Source organism: Grampus griseus (genome assembly GCF_964374135.1).
Source record: "Grampus griseus genome assembly, chromosome: X".
Classification (NCBI taxonomy): domain Eukaryota; kingdom Metazoa; phylum Chordata; class Mammalia; order Artiodactyla; family Delphinidae; genus Grampus; species Grampus griseus.
Genome location: NC_138999.1, coordinates 88,499,722 through 88,520,438, shown reverse-complemented (window position 1 = coordinate 88,520,438; position 20,717 = coordinate 88,499,722). Strand labels below are relative to the sequence as shown.

Genomic DNA, 20,717 nt, shown 5'->3' with positions numbered 1-20,717 from the left:
AGCTTTTGCACAGCAAAGGAAACTATAAACAAGACAAAAAGACAACCCTCAGAATAGGAGAGAGTATTTGCAAGCGAATCAACAGACAAAGGATCAATCTCCAATATATATAAACAGCATATGCAGCTCAATATTAAAAAAAGGAACAACCCAATTAAGAAATGGGCAGAAGACCTAAATAGACATTTCTCCAAAGAAGACATACAGATGGCCAAGAGGCACATGAAAATCTGCTGAACATCACTAATTATTAGAGAAATGCAAATCAAAACTTCAATGAGGTATCACCTCACACCAGTTAGAATGGGCATCATCAGAAAATCTACAAACAACAAATGCTGGAGACGGTGTAGAGAAAAGGGAACCCTCTTGCACTGCTGGTGCGAATGTAAATTGGTATAGCCACTAGGGAGAACAGTATGGAGGTTCCTTAAAAAACTAAAAATAGAACTACCATATGACCCCGCAATCCCACTACTGGGCATATACCCAGAGAAAACCATAATTCAAAAAGACACACGCACACCAATGCAGCCCTATTTACAACAGCCAGGTCATGGAAGCAACGTAAATGCCCATCGACAGATGAATGGATAAAGAAGACGTGGTACACATATACAATGGAATATTACTCAGCCATAAAAAGGAACAAAATTGGGTCATTTGTAGAGACGTACATGGACCTAGAGACTGTCATACAAAGTGAAGTAAGTCAGAAAGTGAAAAACAAATATCATAGATTAACACATATATGCGGAATCTAGAAAAATAATGCAGATGAACTGGTTTGCAAGGCAGAAATAGAGAAACTGATGTAGAGAACAAATGTATGGATGCCAAGGGGAGAAAGTGCGGTTGGGCGTTGTGGGTGGTCGTGGGATGAATTGGGAGATTGGGATTGACATGTATACACTGATATGTATAAAATAGATAAGTAATAAGGACCTGCTGAAAATAAATAAATTTTAAAAAATATATTGCCGTTCCCCTTTTGAATATGGATAATGAAATCTTGGAAGAGTTGATGTGCCTGGCCAAGGTCATGCAACTTGTGGTACCACTAAGTGGTAGAGCCATAAAACCAGGGATCCAGTCTTAAGTTATTTGATGTCATTACCCCATCTACTGACAGATGACATTGTACTGCAAAAATTAAAATGGCCATGGCTGGTCTAATTCTTTATCTACAATTAGAGTATAAGAAAAAAATGTTCGTCTTCCCTGGTGGCGCAAGGGTTAAGAATCTGCCTGCCAATGCAGGGGACACAGGTTCAAGCCCTGGTCTGAGAATATCCCAAAGCCACGGAGCAACTAAACCCATGCGACACAACTACTGAGCCTGTGCTCTAGAGCGCGTGAGCCACAATTACTGAGCCCGTGTGCCACAGCTACTGAAGCCCGCACACCTAGTGCCCATGCTCCGCAACAAGAGAAGCCACTGCAATGATAAACCTGTGCACCGCAATGCAGAGTAGCCCCCACTTGCTGCAACTAGAGAGAGTCCACGCGCAGCACCAAAGACCCAACACAGCCAAAAATAAATTAAAACAAAAAGAAAAAGTGTTGAAGAAAGGAAACAGGAAAAACAAAAGTAAACAAAAGCAAAATAAAAACAAAAAAGAAAACAAATAAACAAACGAAAAACCCAGAAAAGCTATGATCAAATGCTAAGTGTCATGAAGAAAAGTAAGGCTTGTCTGATAAGTTGACAGAGATGTGAGTTTAGTAAGGAAGGTGTTATAGGGCTATCTGGGGCAGGCTGTTACAGGAAAACACATAATTGTAGGAGAACATGTTTGGTGAGTTAGGGTTAGAGGCACAGAAAAGAGGCTAGTGTGGCTGGAGAAAAATTCATTCAACAAATATTCAAGTATCCACTGAACCAGGCATTACTATAGGCACTTAGGATATGTTAATGAACAAACCAACAAAGATTCCTGCCCTCCTGGAATTTATATTTTTCCATCAAGTGAGATGGCCAATTTACAAAATTGCATATGGATAAAGTGTATTGTATTCCAAAAGGTGGTAAACAATTGGGATCAGAAAAGGAAGCAGACAGGGAAGAAGTGGAAGCAAGAGTCCAGGGAGAGGGTTGGAAACAAATACTATTAGCTATCCTTGCAATTGATAGTAGAGTTATTAGTGGGTGGCAGTTTTCTCCATTACGTTGCTTTTGTCAAATATCAATGTAAATGCTATGCTGGCTTTACTGCACAGAGGCAAGAATACATTTTTCCTATGTTTTGGTGGGGACTCGACTGCTTGTTTAATATAGTGGAGCCCCAGGGACACTAAAGTCTGATGGCTTTTTGTCATCATTGGCCACTCGTGTTTTTTTCTTTTTCTTTTTTTTTTTTTTGCGGTATGCAGGCCTCTCAGTGGTGTGGCCTCTCCCGCTGCGGAGCACAGGCTCGGGATGCGCAGGCTCAGCGGCCATGGCTCACACGCCCAGCCGCTCCACGGCACGTGGGATCTTCCCAGACCAGGGCATGAACCCGTGTCCCCTGCATCGGCTGGTGGACTCTCAACCACTGCGCCACAAGGGAAGCCCGCCACTCGTTTTTAAGTTCACACCCTCTGTTGTGTAGACTATCGATTTGGACGTCAGTTCTCTAGGTTTGAGACCCGGCCTGGCAGTAACCCTGGCCAGGCGGTGCCCAGGTGACAAAGAGAGACACTGTGCCAAGGAGATGTAGGAGGGTGGCGCTGGCGCCTGAGAGGAACCCTCTCCCGCATAAGGCTCTCTCCCCTCGGCCCTCTGGGTGGGGTCGGGAATCTGGCCCCTCCTCCCAGTACAGAGTAGATTGAGTGATAGGGGGTCACGTGACCTGAGCTGCACCAATCCAAGTCCTCTTCCGGTGAGCTTAACGTTGAGAGGGAACCGTTAAGACGCCCAGTTCCGGAAACACTGAGGCCTCTCCGCTCCGAGCTCTGGAGAGGGAGGAACCTGCTCCTACTGCTGGGGTCTTGGACAGCTCAAGTTTTTTCCAACTCTTGTTCCAATCAGGTAAATTACAACAGCATTCTTTCTATAAATTACGCCTCTATTGACCTAAATTAAATTACCCAGGATCAAGGTTTGGGGGTTAATAAGACAGGCAATCGAACGGATTGCTGGGTCCACTGTCCTGTCCATTCTCCGTGCGTTCCTCTTTCCTCAGGTGTGATTCGCTTCAGTTGTGTGGCTAATCATTTCCTGCTCTCTGTTTAAAATCCCTCGATCAGCCTTCTGCTTCTTAAAAAAAAAGTTGGGGCTTCCCTGGTGGCGCAGTGGTTGAGAGTCCGCCTGCCGATGCAGGGTACAGGGGTTCGTGTCCCGGTCAGGGAAGATCCCACATGCCATGGAGCGGCTGGGCCCGTGAGCCATGGCCGCTGAGCCGGCACGTCCGGAGCCTGTACTCTGTGACTGGAGAGGCCACAACAGTGAGAGGCCCGCGTACCGGGAAAAAAAAAAATTGTATTTCTCCTTTGCACCTCAGTTTTGTTTGCGGTTTGTTTTGATATCCCAGACTTTAAGTTGTACGTATTGAAATGTATGTCTCTCTCTCTCCCCCCTCCCCCACCTCTCTGTCTCTCTCTGGTCTCTCTCTCTCTCTCTCTCTCTCTCTATATATATATATGGTATTTCATTTCTTTTATACTTAAAATGGTTATCTTCTGAAGAGCAGATAAATACTCATCTACATCTTGGAGATGACTGCACTTTTATTTATTTTAATGGGCTCTCTAAAGCAGTTTTAAATAGTTTTTCAATGGATGATGCGGCATGAGCATTTATCCATCCTCCTAACTGTATTTCAATTAGTTAAACTCTTATTAAACAATGTCGTTTATACAATAACCATTCCTTTAACCAGTGATTTTTTTAATTCTTTATTTTAAAATAATTTTAGGTTCACAGAAACTTTGCAAGTAGTATAGAAAGCCTTCACCCAGATTTCCCTAATGTTAACATCTTATACAGCCAAAGAAAAACTATCAAAATTAGGAAATTAACATTGATGCAGTACTATTAACTAATCTACATACTTTATTTGAATTTCACCATTTGTCCCAGTAATCTCATTTTTCTATTCCAGCATCCCATTCTGGATACCACATTGCATTTGGCCATCATTTCTCCTTAGTCTCCTCCAGGCTGACACTTCCTTAAGCTTTCTGGGTGTTTCCCAATCTTGACGCTTTTGAAGATACTGGTCAGGTATTTTATAGAAAGTGTGTCAACTTGGGTTTGTCTGATGTGTTCTTGTGATTTGATTGAACTTATACATTTTTGGCAACAATACCTGTTTTATTCTCCTCCCCTTCATCCCATTGGTGATGGAGGAATTTCCACCCTAGTGTTATGGGGGTGGCTGAACACACGACACCTGACACTGGACAGATACTATCCAGAGCAGCTTATTAGTAACGTTTACTCACGGCCTGGGGTGGAGGACACCACTGGCCAGGTAGAGCCCCACAGGAGTCATTCTCTGGAAGAGAGTGAACAAGCAGGGGCTGTGGGGGGCAGTCTGTAGTAGCAAGAGGACGAGGTGACCCTTGGTTCACATGGGAGGATGTGATTGGCTTGTTTGAATACTTCTGTGAGCTGGTAGGGAACTGAAACCTGATAGTCAGGGGCGAGCAGGCACTGTGGCTAGTTCCCATGATAAGGCTGGTCTTTGGCTAGGGGACCTTCTTCCCGGCAGCACAAAAGGGGAATGGGAACTTGTGGTTAGTCCATTTGAGACCCTCTGGGTTTTCCCCCAAATGTCAAGGCATACATGTCACTGTGCCTTAATTTTAGGTCTTATACCACGGCGCTGCAAAAGCAATTCTGTTCCTTGCTCCAAGCATCATGTGAGGGGGTACATGATGTCCATATGTTGTATTAATGATGATATTCATTTGCAACACTTGATTAAGGTAGGGACAACTGTGTTGCTCCATTGTAATAGTACTGTTTTCCTATTTGTAAGTAATAAATATCGTGTAGGAAATACTTTCAGACTATGAAAATATCCTATTTCTTCTCAGACTGTTATTCACGACTTTTAAAATCCATCTGTTGACCTTGCCTACAACAATTATGACTTAATGGTGACTTTCTATTTCCTTATTCTTACTACATTGGTTCATTGGTTCTGAGGAGCTGTCTTTTCTCCCCCATTTATTTATTTATAAATTTTCAAGTTGTTTATAAAACTTGTTTTATTTCAAATTATTGAATCAAATAGCTAATCAAATTATTTGTCAGTATTGAATCATGAATAACTATGTTATATTGTGACTTATAATCAAATTAAATCATTATTTAGTTTCTTGAATTGTTCCAGCTTTGGTGACTGCAAGCTCCTTTTGGTGGGGTCTGTGTTCTTTCAGCATGACCTGATCCTTTTTTGTGTACTTCCTTGCTGGCATTGTAAGGTATTCCTGTTCATCTTGTGTTTTTGTCCCCACCACGGCCCTGAAATCAAAACACTTCTGCAAAGAGCCATGTTTCCTTTTCTTGGAAAATGACATTTAGAAACCAATATCTCAGTGTGTGTTCATTGCTATTGCGGTTTCACTGCTGCTAAGTCCTCCCTCTCCATCCACAAATGAAGGAAATATGTTGTATGTATATACTCATGTTTACAGATACTTCTCAATTTCTCTAGCTATATGTATAGATATTGAAAGCCAGGAGCTCATACTGATACTTCTTATTTTAATCCATTGTAGCCTTGTTTGTACTTCTTTGTCTCACCTGGCTCTCCTTATCTTCAATATTTACTTACTTGTTCATTCCTGATATATACATGAAGTACTTGCAGAAAGGCTACCCAATACGCCTATTAGAAACAGATTTGATAACTTGTGTTTGTGTACAGTTCTTTATGTCTTAGGCCTCAGAGGATGCAGTCAAAGAACTACTATTTCCCTAAGTTGCTTAGCTTAGCTATTTTCTTTCTCACCTCTTCAGCTGTGGTTAAGACATTCATTTGTAATATAGTTAGGTTAATTTGTTGGTGTTTGTATTTGACTTTGCCTCCCCCCCACATCTTAGTTGATTTTAATTTTTTATTTAATTCTGGGGTATGTGAAATATTACTGTGATTCAAAGAGTCAGGGCTGCACAGAAACATCTATTAGACAAGTGTCACTCTTTCCTCATGCCTTCTAAGCCCCTCCCATTCGCCACTTATTTCCCACACTCCCCCTGTAGATAACCAATCTCGTTAGCTTCTGGTTTAATCTTTCCTGTATTTACTCTGCACAAATGAACTGATACATATATGTGTTCTTATATTCCCTTGTTTATTAAATGAAGGACGGCATTTTATAATGCTCCTTTGCACTTTTCCTTTTTCAGTTAACAGCATCCCATAAAAAAACTCTTTATGCCATAGAGGGCTTCATTGTTTTTTTGTTTCTGTTTCTCTTTTTATACAGCTGCATTGGACTCTGCTGACATATGTAGGGGCATTTAACTGGTTTTCAACATTCTGCAACTACAAACAATGCTGCAGTGAATAACCTTAGGCATAAGTATTTTTGTGTTGGTGGAAATGGATCTTCAAGTTTTATTCCCAGCAGTAGTATTGTTGGGCCAAAAGTTAAGTGCATGTGTATTTCTGTTAGGTATTTCCATATTTCTCTCCAGAAGGGTTGTACTGGTTTTCACTCCCACTAGCTACTGTGACTGTTTCCCCACAGACTCACTAACAGAACATGTTGCCCTACTTTTGTGACCTTTGTTGATGTGGTAGGTGAGAAATGATATCTCGGCATTGTCTTAGTATGCACTTGTCTAATTATGAGAAAGTGTGACTCTATATTTTGAGGACTGTTTTATATATTTTTTGTGAATTATCTGTTCATATCTTTTCCCATTTTTCTGTAGAAATATTAGCCTTTTGTCCTTCAATACTTCAGAGTTCTGTATATACTTGGACTATTATTCATTTGTCTGTGAGGCATGTGCAAATACTTTATCTCAGTTTGTCAATTGCCTTTTGACTTAGTTATGATGTGTTTGCCGTACATTAAAAAAATCCTTCGTAGGCACATAGATCATTGTTTTCTTTCATTGCCTCTGGAAATTTGAGTCACAGTTAGAAAGCCTTTCCCTACGCTGAGGTTAAAGCAGAGTCCTGCCATATTTTCTTAAAGATTTTGTTATGGTTTCATTTGTTTAGATTCCTAACCCGTTTACAGTTTATTTCTGTGTATGGTGTGTGATATGGATCTACACTGATTCTTTTCCCAAATGTCTCAGTTGTTCCAGCATCATTTATTGAACGTCCATCTTTGCCTCAGTGATTTTAAATGCCCTTTCATCATATACTGAAATTTCCATATATTATTCTTGTTTTTCTGGGTTTTCTATTCTGTTTCACTGGACTATTTGTCTACTCATGTACCAGTACCACAGTGTTATAATTACCGAGGCTTTATAGCATGCTTTAATGTCTGGTATCATTACTCCCCATTTACAGGTTTTCTTTTTCACTTATATCCTGGCTATTCTTGCATGATTTTTAAAAAATATATTAACTTTATTATCCATTGATCTAACTCCATAGAAACATTTGCTGGTATTTTTGAGATTATATTAAATTTATACATTAGTTTAGGGAGAACTGACATCTTCTTAATGTTGTGTTATTCTATCCAAGAACATTGACCAATGTCTTTGTACTTATTCAAGTTTCCTTCTATGTCGTTCAGGAGTGTCTAAAAATTGTCCTTGCATAGCTGCTCTCATTAAGTTTATTTCTATGCATTTAAGCTTTGTTTTTGCTATTGTATATGGAATTTTCTCTACTAAAGTGTCCTCCAGCTGTGTGTGTGTGTGTACACAAAGACCATTGACTTTTGTATGTAACTCTATATCCTACTACCTTGATGATTTCTCTTATTGTTTTACTCAATCTGTCATTGTTTCTATAGGGCTTTTCAGGTGTACGGTAATATCTGCACACAGAGGTGGCTTTACTTCTTGTTATTCATTCTCATAAATCTAATTGATTTCTCTAGTCAACTGACTAATGCTTGTAGTTGAAGACTGAACAGGAATGATGTAATGGGCATACTTTTCTTATTCCTGAGCTTATTGGAAAACCTCTGGTAGTCCCCCACTAAATAAAATACTTGCATGAGGAATTAATTATATATCTTTTATCATGTTAAGAATGCGTCCCTCTTTCCCACTTCTTGAGGTTTTTCTTTTCTTAACATGAATGGGTGTTGAAGTTTCCCAAAGATTTGTTTGGCATCTGTGGTTTTAATCATATGATATTTGTCCTTAATTATATGACGATGGTGAATGATATCAATGGAATTCCTAATATAGAGCCAGCCTTGTATTAATGGAATAAATTGCACTTGATCACAGTATATTAGTTTCTAAATGTATTGTTGGATGTTTGCTAATATTCTATTTAGTATTTTGGTATCTACCTTTTACCTGTTAGCATCCTACTGGCTTCATATAAGAAGTTAGGGAAGTTTCCTTCCTTTCTAATGTTCTTGCATAACTCATAGAGCTTTGGTACTATTTGATCTTTGATGGTTTACTAGGATTCTCCTGTAAAACCATCTGAGCAAGGTGCTTCTTGGGGGTATTGCTGTAATAACTTTATTTCTTCTATGAAAATTGCCTAATTTAAGCTTTCTAACACTAGAATCAGAATTTTGGTAATTTGTATTTATCTAGGAAGTTACCTATTTCATATAGATTTTTAAGTTTATTTGCATAGAGGTTGGCAAAGTAATCTCCTCTTTTTTCTGTTTCAATGATTATTTCTCCTTTGTCTATTATTTTGTGTATGTGTGATCTCTCCCTTTCTTCCTTCATCAAGCCAGCTAGGGGTTTGTCCATTTTGAAAAACAAGATTTCATTTTTCTATTTTGTATCTCATTCATTTCTGCTTTTATGTTTTGCTTTCTTTAATTGTTCTTTTTTACCTAGTTGCTTTTGTTTTTTCATTTTTTGAGGCGATACTTTAATTAATCTTCATTCTTCCATTTTTACTCATAAAAGTGTCTACTGTGTGAATTTGCCTCAGATCACTGCTCTAAATGTATCCCATAGATGCCAATATGTAGTTTTTCAGTCAATCTTTTAAAAAATTTCTTTACAACTTCAGTTTGCATCTCTTCTTATATTCAACAGTTTTTAAGAGAAGCTTTAAAAATTTTTTTCAGGTGGAAAGGCCTTTCTGTTTTCAATTTTTGTTACTAACTTTTATAGCATTGGGGTTAGAGAGGATTGTTTGTACTATTTCTACTTTATAGAAATTAATTACCTAATCTCTGTGAGATAATTATGATCCATTTTTGACAAGAATATATTCCCTATATAACATTATTGATTAGCTTTCTCTTTTTTTATATGACTTGATCAGCCTTAGACTGAGTTTGGTGTATTAAATCTCCTAGTGTTACTGTTTCCTGTTATTATTATTATTTTATCTACGTCTCCTTGCATTTTCGCTTTATAAAGGTGTTTGTTTGTTATTGGTTCATAAATATTCCTAAGGGTTATATCTTCATTGTGAGTTTTGGCTTTTATCATTAAGACATGTTATTGGTCACGTTTAATGCTTTCTTAAAATCATCCTGAACCACCTGTTTTCTTAACTTTACTCTCTGGTCTATGCATTTTTTCCTCCAGTATCATTTAACACTCACCTACTGCATTATGATAAAAAGTTTGTTGTATTTTCTTCTACTTCTCTACCTTCTCTCATTTTTAGTTGCAGAGTTTCTGTGGGTTTTTTTCACAGCATAAAACTTTTGTACATTAGCCTTCTCCCCTTTCCCCCACCTTCATTTTACTATTGTATGTAAAATACTCACCATTGGGTATTTTGGTGAAGTTTTCCTTCTCATCGCAGTGGGATCACAATCCCAGTTCCTCTTTTAGATTACTTGGCAAACATTCTGTAAAGAGAAGTATAGGAAATATTGTAAGTTCCTGGGTCACAGTGTCGCTGTCTCTCTACTCAACTTTGCTACTGTAGTGCAAAAGCATTCATAGTCAATACATAAATGATTGATCATGGCTTTGATCCAATAAAACTTCATTTACAAAATCAAGCAGTGGGCTGAATTTGGTTCAGTGGGCCAGTTTGCAGACCCCTGCTCTAGTAGCTTCCTTAGGAAGGGCTGAGGGGTGCAGAATTTCCTAAGTTTCTGCAAGTTCAAAAGCTTTTTCTGTAGGCTGTGATATTTAAAGGACACCCAAGTTGGTTATGAAATCTATGCTTCAGCCTTTCTTTTTAGTCAATCTCTGTCTTTTGATTTTTTTAAATATTCTATTTAAGGTGGGTTTCATATCCTCCAATGCTTGCTTGAGTATAATTAATTTTGTTTGGAGTGTTGACTTCCACTCTTTTTCTCCTTCATGGTTGTTTAATATGTATGCACTTTTGTTCCCTCATCTTTTTTTTTTTTTTTTACAAAGCTTTGTATGGAATTCCCTTCATTCTGTTCATCTGTATGATACTGGTTTTTTCGACAAGATTCCTAGTTTAATAATGTGAAATTTTGTTAGTATAGCAAAGACCAGATCCTTTTTTATTTTGTTTGTTTGTTTTGGTGATGAAGGGAGAAGTCCTGAGTGCTCTGATTTTGCGGTTCTCTTATGTCTTGCAAGATCCTTAATTTTCCCCTTTTGTTTATTTTCTCCATCATTACCCAAGCGCCAACGGATGCTTCTCCCTAACTCTTTGCCTTTCTTCTTCCCTAAGATTTATATCTTTCAAAGACTGCACTTTAAATCATCTCTGTCCCTTCATAAGCTCCGATTTTGGAGTGCCTTCCCTGTAGTCCAGGCTCTCATATTCTAGGACACATTTTTGGTATTTTTAGATTTATTCTGGGCTTAGTCCTTCTGCTGTAGTTTTAGATCAGCTTTCAGCCCTTTTCCATCTTTCCTCTCTCTTGGCAGCTTTTCTTGGTCTGTCTTTTTGTTTTCCACAAAGCCTAGTAATGGGAGTGTGACAAATCTTATGCCAGGATTCATGATTTTTCTTTTTTTACTCACAATACTTTTGAATTTTTGGCCTTCTCCATTTTAAAATACTGATGAGGGTGTGGCTTTTGTGTAGATGTACATTTTCCTTCTTATTGGTTTGTATCCTTTGGGGAGAAAATAATATTTTTAACATCTTTATTAGAGTATAATTGCTTTACAATGGTTTGTCAGTTTCTGCCTTATAACGAAGTGAATCAGCTATACATACACATATGTCCCCATATCTCTTGCCTCTTTCATCTCCCTCCCTCCCACCCTCCCTATCCCACCCCTCTAGGTGGTCACAAAGTGCCGAGCTGATCTCTTTGTGCTATAGGGCTGCTTCTAACTAGCGATCTATTTTACGTTAGGTAGTGTATATATGTCCCTGACATTCACTTTATCCCAGCTCGCCCTTCCCCCTCCCCGTATCCTCAAGTCCAGCCTCTAGTAGGTCTGCATCTTTATTCCCGTCTTACACCGAGGTTCTCTGACCATTTTCTTTTTTTTTTCTTTTTCTATTTTATTATTTTTTTTTTTTTGGTGGCTTAAAATGGCAGAAATTTATTCTTTCATAGCTCTGGAAGCCAAGTCTGAAATCAATATCACTGAGCTGAAATCAATGTGTTGGCAGGGCTGTTTTCCTTCTGGAGGCTCCAGGAGAGAATCCATTCTTGCTTCTTCCAGCTTCTTGTGGCTGCCAGCATCCTTTGGCGTGTGGTCACATCAAAACAACCTCTGCCTGTGTGGTCACATTGACATTTCCTTTTCTGTGTGTGTCAAATCTGGTTTTGCCCCTATATTTTAATTTATTTTATTTTTTTTTAAATTTATTTTAACATCTTTATTGGAGTATAATTGCTTTACAATGGTGTGTTAGTTTCTGCTTTATAACAAAGTGAATCAGTTATACATATACATATGTTCCCATATCTTTACCCTCTTGCATCTCCCTCCCTCCCAGCCTCCCTATCCCTCCCCTCTAGGTGGTCATAGACCACCTAGCTGATCTCCCTGTGCTACGCGGCTGCTTCCCACTAGCTACCTATTTTACGTTTGGTAGAGTATATATGTCCATGCCATTCTCTCACTTTGTAACAGTTTACCATTCCCCCTCCCTATATCCTAAACTCCATGCTCTCGTAGGTCTGTGTCTTTATTCCCGTCTTACCCCTAGGTACTTCATGACCTTTTCTCAGGGTATGCCCAGTAGTGGGATTGCTGGGTCGTATGGTAGTTCTATTTTTAGTTTTTTAAGGAACCTCCATACTGTTCTCCATAGTGGCTGCATCATTTCTCATTCCCACCAATAGTGCAAGAGTTTTCCCTTTCCTCCTCACCCTCTCCAGCATTTATTGTTGTAGATTTTTTGATGATGGCCATTCTGACCGGTGTGAGATGATATCACACTGTAGTTTTGATTTGCATTTCTCTAATGATTAATGACGTTGAGCATTCTTTCATGTGTTGGTTGGCAATCTGTATATCTTCTCTGGAGAAATGTCTATTTAGGTCTTCTGCCCATTTATGCATTGGATTGGGTTTTTTTTGTTATTGAGCTGCATGAGCTGCTTGTAAATTTTGGAAATTAATCCTTTGTCAGTTGCTTCATTTGCAAATATTTTCTCCCATTCTGAGGGTTCTCTTTTCATCTTGTTTTTGGTTTCCTTTGCTGTGAAAAAGCTTTTAAGTTTCATTAGGTCCCATTTGTTTACTTTTGTTTTTATTTCCATTTCTCTAGGAGGTGGGTCAAAAAGGATCTTGCTGTGATGTATGTCATAGAACATTCTGCCTGTTTTCTCCCAACTGTTTTATAGTTTCTGGCCTTACATTTAAGTCTTTAATCCCTTTTGAGTTTATTTTTGTGTTAGGGAGTGTTCTAATTTCATACTTTTACATGTACCTGTCCAGTTTTCCCAGCACCACATATTGAAGAGTCTATCCTTTCTACATTGTACATTCCTGCCTCCTTTATCAAAGATAAGGTGACCATATGTGCGTGGGTTTATCTCTCGGCTTTCGGTCCTGTTCCATTGATCTATATTTCTGTTTTCGTGCCAGTACCATACTGTCTTTATTACTGTAGCTCTGTAGTATAGTCTGAAGTCAGGGAGCCTGATTCCTCCAGCTCCAATTTTCGTTCTCAAGATTGCTTTGGCTATTCGGTGTCATTTGTGTTCCCATACAAATTGTGAAGTTTTTTGTTCTAGTTCTGTGAAAAATACCAGTGATAGTTTGATAGGGATTGCATTGAATCTGTAGATTGCTTTGGGTAGTAGAGTCATTTTCACAATGTTGATTCTTCCAATCCAAGAACATGGTATATCTCTCCATCTATTTGTATCATCTTTAATTTCTTTCATCAGTGTCTTATAATTTTCTGCATACAAGTCTTTTGTCTCCTTAGGTAGGTTTGTTCCTAGATATTTTATTCTTTTTGTGGCAATGGAAAATAGGAGTGTTTCATTAATTTCTCTTTCAGATTTTTCATCATTAGTGTATAGGAATGCCAGAGATTTCTGTGCATTCATTTTGTATCCTGATACTTTACCAAATTCATTGATTAGCTCTAGTAGTTTTCTGGTAGCATCTTTAGGATTCTCTATGTATAGTATCATGTCATCTACCAACAGTGACAGCTTTACTTCTTCTTTTCCAATTTGGATTCCTTTTATTTCTTTTTCTTCTCTGATTGCTATGGCTAAAACTTCCAAAGCTATGTTGAATAATAGTGGTGTGAGTGGGCAAACTTGTCTTGTTCCTGATCTTAGTGGAAATGCTTTCAGTTTTTCACCATTGAGGACGATGTTGGCTGTGGATCTGTCATATATGGCCTTTGTTATGTTGAGGAAAGTTCCTTCTATGCCTACTTTCTGGAGGGTTTTTTTCATAAATAGGTGTTGAATTTTCTCGAAACCTTTCTCTGCATCTATTGAGATGATCATATGGTTTTTCTCCTTCAATTTGTTAATATGGTTTATCACATTGATAGATTTGCGTATATTGAAGAATCCTTGCATTCCTGGAATAAACCCCACTTGATCATGGTGTATGATCCTTTTAATGTGCTGTTGGATTCTGTTTGCTAGTATTTTGTTGAGGATTTTTGCATCTATGTTCATCAGTGATATTGGCCTGTAGTTTTCTTTCTTTGTGACATCCTTGTCTGGTTTTGGTATCAAGGTGATGGTGGCCTCGTAGAAGGAGTTTGGGAGTGTTCCTCCCTCTGCTATATTTTGGAAGAGTTTGAGAAGGATAGGTGTTAGCTCTTCTCTAAATGTTTGATATAATTTGCCTGGGAATCCATCCGGTCCTGGGTTTTTGTTTGTTGGAAGATTTTTAATCACAGTTTCAATTTCAGTGCTTGTGATTGGTTTGTTCCTATTTTCTATTTCTTCCTGGTTCAGCCTCAGAACGTTGTGCATTTCTAAGAATTTGTCCATTTCTTCCAGGTTGTCCATTTTATTGGCATAGAGTTGCTTGTAGTAATCTCTGATGATCCTTTGTATTTCTGCAGTGTCAGTTGTTACTTCTCCTTTTTCATTTCTAATTCTATTGATTTGAGTCTTCTCCCATTTTTTTCTTGATGGGTCTGGCTAATGGTTTATCAATTTTGTTTATCTTCTCAAAGAACCAGCTTTTAGTTTTATTGATCTTTGCTATCGTTTCCTTCATTTCTTTTTCATTTATTTCTGATCTGATTTTTATGATTTATTTCCTTCTGCTAATTGTGGGGATTTTTTTTGTTCTTCTTTTTCTATTGCTTTATGTGTAAGGTTAGGTTGTTTATTTGAGATGTTTCTTGTTTCTTGAGGTAGGATTGTATTGCTATAAGCTTCCCTCCTAGAACTGCGTATGCTGCATCCCATAGGTTTGGGTCGTCGTGTCTCCATTGTCATTTGTTTCTAGGTAATTTTTGATTTCCTCTTTGATTTCTTCAGTGATCTCTTGGTTATTTAGTAGTGTATTGTTTAGCCTCCATGTGTTTGTATTTCTTACACATTTTTTTCTGTAATTGCTATCTAGTCTCATAGCATTGTGGTCAGAAAAGATACTTGATACGATTTTAAATTTCTTAAATTTACCAAGGCTTGATTTGTGACCCAAGATATGATCTATCCTGGAGAATTTTCCTTGAGCACTTGAGAAGAATGTGTATTCTGTTGTTTTTGGTTGGGATGTCCTATAAATATCAATTAAGTCCATCTTGTTTAATATATCATTTAAAGCTTGTTTTTCTTTATTTATTTTCATTTTGGATGATCTGTCTATTGGTGAAAGTGGGGTGTTAAAGTCCACTACTATGATTGGGTTACTGTTGATTTCCCCTTTTATGGCTGTTAGTATTTGACTTATGTAGTGAGGTGCTCCTATGTTGGGTGCGTAAATATTTACAATTGTTATATCTTCTTCTTGGATAGATCCCTTGATCATTATGTAGTGTCCTTCTTTGTCTCTTGTAATAGTCTGTTTTAAAGTCTATTTTGTCTGATATGAGAATTGCTACTCCAGCTTTCTTTTGATTTACATTTGCATGGAGTATCTTTTTCCATCCTCTCACTTTCAGTCTGTATGTGTCCCTAGGTCTGAAGAGGGTCTCTTGTAGACAGCATATATATGGGTCTTGTTTTTACATCCATTCAGCCAATCTATGTCTTTTGGTTGGAGCATTTAATCCATTTACATTTAAGGTAATTATCGATATGTATGTTCCTGTTACCATTTTGTTAATTGTTTTGGGGGTTTTTTTTATTGTAGGTCTTTTCCCTCTCTTGTGTTTCTTGCCCAGAGAAGTTCCTTTAGCATTTGTTGTAAAGCTGTTTGGTGGTGCTGAATTTTCTTAGCTTTTGCTTGTCTGTAAAGCTTTTAATTTCTCCTTCACATCTGAATGAGATCCTTGTTGGTTAGAGTAATCTTGGTTGTAGGTTTTTTCTTTCATCCCTTTAAATATGTCCTGCCAGTCCCTTCTGTCTTTCAGAGTTTCTGTTGAAAGATCAGCTGGTTATCTTATGGGGATTCCCTTATGTGTTACTTGTCGTTTTTCCCTTGCTGCTTTTAATATTTTTTCTTTGTGTTTAATTTTTGATAGTTTGATTAATATGTGTCTTGGCGTGTTTCTCCTTGGATTTATCCTCTATGGGACTCTCTGTGCTTCCTGCACTTGATTAACTATTTCCTCACATCCTTCTCTGGAGCTCCTTTAAGCAGCGCTCTTAATCCCCTCTCCTGGTGCACCAGGAAACAGAGAGGCAAGAAAAAGTCTCTTGTCTCTTTGGCAGCTCCAGACTTTTTCCTGGAGTCCCTCTCTGCTAGCCGTGGCACACTAGCCCCCTTCAGGCTGTGTTCATGTAGCCAACCCCAGTCTTTTCCCTGGTATCTGACCTCTCAAGCCCGAGCCTCAGGTCCCAGGCTCCGCCCACCTCGGCGGGTGAGCAGACAAGCCTCTCAGGCTGGTGAGTGCTGGTCAGCACCGATCCCCTGTGTGGGAATCTCTCCGCTTTGCCCTCCACACCCCTGTTGCTGTGCTCTCCTCTGCGGCTCCAAAGCTTCCCCCCTCCACCACCTGCAGTCTCTGCCCACGAAGGGGCTTCCTAGTGTGTGGAAACCTTTCCTTCTTCACAGGTTCCTCCCACTGCTGCAGGTCCCATCCCTATCCTTTTGTCTCTGTTTTTTATTTTTTCTTTTACCCTACCCAGGTCCTTGGGGAGTTTCTTGCCTTTTGGGAGGTCTGAGGACTTCTGGCAGCATTCAGTAGGTGTTCTGTAGGAGTTGTTCCACATGTAGATGTATTTCTGATGTATTTGTGGGCAGGAAGGTGATCTCCACTTCTTACTCTTCTGCCATCTGGAAGCTCCTCAGGAGGAAATAATTTGAGGAAGGCAGCTAGGTGGTCAGCATTGTCTTCTGCTAACTTACCTCTGATGTCTAATGGTATTTTATCTCATGGAAGTGTGTGTCTGTGTGTGTGTGTGTGTGTGTGTGCATGCATGCGTGCACACAAGTCCATTTTCATTCTATTCCTATAGTAGTGGTCACTTGAGTTGGCCCTATGGTTCACCACATACTTATTCAATAAGTATTTTGTCCACAGCGAACCCTGGAAGCAAACAAGTGACTATAGATACCTTCTCAGGATTTCTAAAAATTCTCCACTCTGAAGCAGGTTTTTGAAGATGGACCAAAAGACCACAGTCACCCTCCTTGAGCTTGCTGCAAAGAGTCTGCTGAATAATGAGCCTGCAGCTATCCATGCCCTGGACGAAATCCCAAGAGACCTCTTTGTTCCATTGTTCAACGCTGCCTTCTCCGGTGGGCATAAGACGATCCTAAAGGCAATGGTGAAGGTTTGGCCTTTTCGCTGTCTCCATATTGGGTCATTGACCACACGGGAATCATACTATGACATCTTGGAAGCCATGATTGATGGTCTGCAGATCCTCCCTGCCCAGAACTCTTTCTCTTGGTAAGACTATGACCAGTAGAGACACAGGGAGTCAGCAGGAGTGTATGCTGTAGCCTGGGGCAGGGGAATACCTAACAGTCTCCCAATAGTAGCCAGTGGTGAATACTGCAGTCTTTGCAGAGCTGTCGGTCCTTCGGGACTCTATTGCCTTATAGAGTTGATTATAGAGTAGAGGTGTTTGAGGATACTATGAATGGATTTGAGTGCGATTACACAGAAGTGGAGTATGGGCATTGAGACAGGGAAAGACCGGAGGTGAAGGAGGGGGTGGGGAAAGGATGAAAGACGCTGCATTTGTGTGGAAAGAACTTCTTGGTGAATGGCAATGAAGTGAAAACCAGGGTTAAAGTGTTCTGTCCCTGCTTCTCATCATTGATCTTGCTGGGTTATATTAAAATCAGCTATCTCTCATGTGTTCTGTCTCTTCCTTTCCTTACAGGGGGCCCAAACTGAGGATCCTAGATTTAAGGAGTGATCTGGTCTGTAAGACAATATGCTCTGAGATTGGGACCGCATTCCCTTTCTGTTTTCAGTCATGCATTTACTCTCAGCACTCTATCCTTAAGATAGAAGCTCAGCATAGAGTCAGGTGCCTCAGGATTGGTAATTCCGGGTCTGAGCCTCAGTCAGCTCAGGAACCCATGGAATTACTAGTGGATATTTCCCTCAATAGTACCTTGAGAACAGAACAATTCCTCTCTTTCCTTTGTAGTAAGATTCAGCAGAATGTTGGGTCCTTGCACGTCTGCTGCAGAGATTTGCAAATCGATAGAATGTCTGGGCACAAAAGTATCCTGCAGTTTCTGGATCTGGGGTGCATTGAGAACCTGGAAGTGGATCAGGCTAATCTGAGTGAAGTCATCACCCTTTTGGCTCAGGTGATCCACCTGAACAGCCTTACTCTGTGTAACATCCCCTTTAAAACTTATAATAGAAGGAAATTCAGATCTTTTCTCCTCTGCCTTGGGCGGCTGGACCATCTCCAGGAGCTCAGCTTGTCTTTCTTCTGCCTCACAGATCAACTGCACAAACTGCTCAGGTGAGGGGGTGGGGAGGAACCTGGGTTCCCTGATCACCTCATTGTTAACACAGAAGAGACCATGCTTGGATCTTCCTAAGCTCCTTGTAACCCATTTCTCTCTTTGCCTCAGCATAGGCACTGCTGGGAGTTTGAACATAGCTGGGGGAGAGAGGGGTACCTTATGCTGAGCAGCAGATGAGGTTAGAAAAGGAAGCTGTGCTCATTCATTCATTCATTCATTCAGTGACCGTGGGCAGATCCTAAAAGAAGTCTGTAAATATATTGGTGAAAAAGACTCAGTCCTTCTCCTATTGGACTTTACAGATCTCTAGAGAGGAAGGGGAGGCATTCAGATGGAGAAGCATTAAGCTATAGGACTAATGCACATGTCCATGGATGGGCCCCAATAGTTAACACTGCCAGATAATATTGCTCCTGTATTTCCCCCCAGGCTTACACCCTGAATGGAGAGCTTGTCATCTGGTACTAGTCAAAGGAAACCCTCAGTTGGCTGTTTTCCCAGACCCATCCTCGCCAAATAAGTGAATCAGATCCAACACTGATTATGTCGTATATACTAAGTGCATGCAATTTCTTCACTTAATCTTTCCCGCAGTTCTGTATAATAATGACTGCTGTGCACGTTTTCAAGATTAAAACCCTGTACCTCAGAGTGGTAAAGTAACTTTCTCAGGGTCACAAATCTATAAAGTCTGATCCCAAAGTCCACATTGTTAACCACTTATTGCAAACCATGAACACAGTAGTTTATTCTAGAGCCTTAGGTACCTAAAATTTGGGGCTCATTGCCCTCATTCTTCTGAAATAACCTTACATTTTTCTCTCTGTAGAGTTGTGCCACCTCAGTTGGATTCACTGTATCTACCTCACTGTCAGCTTTCTCACAGAGATGTCACTGTCCTGTCCCAGAGCTCTCAGGCCACCCACCTAAGGGTATTGAGTCTCAGTAACAACCACATCTTCTCAGAAGTTTATGAGCCCTTCCAGGCTCTGCTGGAGAAGGTCTCAAGCACCCTGCAACATCTGGTGATAAACAATTGTATGATAACTGATTCTACTCTCTCTGCCGTCATCCCAGCCCTGAGCCACTGTACTCACCTCCGTGTCCTTAGCTTTGCCTTCAATCCCATTACAATGCCTGTGCTCAAGAGCCTTCTGCAGCACTTGACTTCCCTGATGAAGCTGAAGCATGTGATTTATCCTGTCCCTGTCCATTGCTACGAGGAATGGATTTTTCATGACCGTTTGGACCGACAGAAACTTGCTGAAGTTCAGGCTCAGTTGGAAGCGATGCTGCACGGGGCACAGAGGAACGACATGAAATGGGTCAGTTGTTCAGAGTGATTTCCACAGCACAGGGAGGTGTTTCAACACTGATGTGTGGTCATGAAAGTGTTCACTTTTTTTTTTTTTTTTTTGCCTGAAACCCAAGTTTGTAGAGACACATATATAAAGTTCTACTGTTCTAGGAAACTGGGGTTAGGAACACTGGATATGTAAACTGATCTCTATAAAAGAGGAACTTTAAAAAGGAAATAGAGGGATTTGAAATGTCCACTGGATCTCTTGCCCACTGCCCTCTACATTTTCTGGTTACTATCCACAGTGTTGGGTATGTGATGTAAGCTGACCCAGTCATGGTACATCATTTCCTTATCCACACTGATTGGTTCACTTATCCATTTATGGGCACTTGACACAAGTCAGATCAATTGAAACTCTTCCTAGAGGTGGTAGTTGTTGAATAATTTTACCCTCTAGGGACCTGCAAACTTCTTGTATTTCTGATTTCCTCAGGTGGCTTATGAGAAACCGTATGCAACTAAAAGGAAACAAACTATGCCCACTACCTACTGGTATCTTCATCAGCATATTGCTGCCTAATTTCCCAGGTCTCAGACCCCTGGCTCAGTTATTCCTTATTCCACACACATTCAGCAAGTATCTGTTATGATTTAGGTACTTTTCCAGGTGCTAAGAAAGATAAAGTCCCTGATCTCACTCAGAGTGTAGACATTCCTATGATTTATCAGTTTCTCTACTCTTTCGTGGAAGACTTGGGAAATTATTTATTCCCCCATAACACAGTATTTTTCTCACTTTTTCCCCTCACATAGTCTGCTCAAATGACATTGGTCTTTTTATGCTGTTGGGTAGCTGCTCAGGCCTCAGGTCATGGCTTAAATGTTACCTCCTCAGATAGGTTTTCTCTTACTTCCCCA

At 39.8% G+C, this 20,717-nt stretch overlaps 1 protein-coding gene across 1 annotated transcript; it reads left to right on the top strand.

The window, feature by feature from the left end:
• Window positions 1–17,163: 17,163 nt before the first annotated feature.
• LOC309817578 (melanoma antigen preferentially expressed in tumors-like) lies at window positions 17,164–19,839 on the top strand (the record flags this gene model as incomplete). Its single annotated transcript, XM_082646863.1, has 3 exons — window positions 17,164–17,453; window positions 17,893–18,492; window positions 19,326–19,839. 3 exons carry the CDS (start codon window positions 17,164–17,166, stop codon window positions 19,837–19,839), a joined length of 1,404 nt encoding a protein of 467 aa, XP_082502989.1.
• Between the last annotated feature and the right edge of the window lie 878 nt (window positions 19,840–20,717).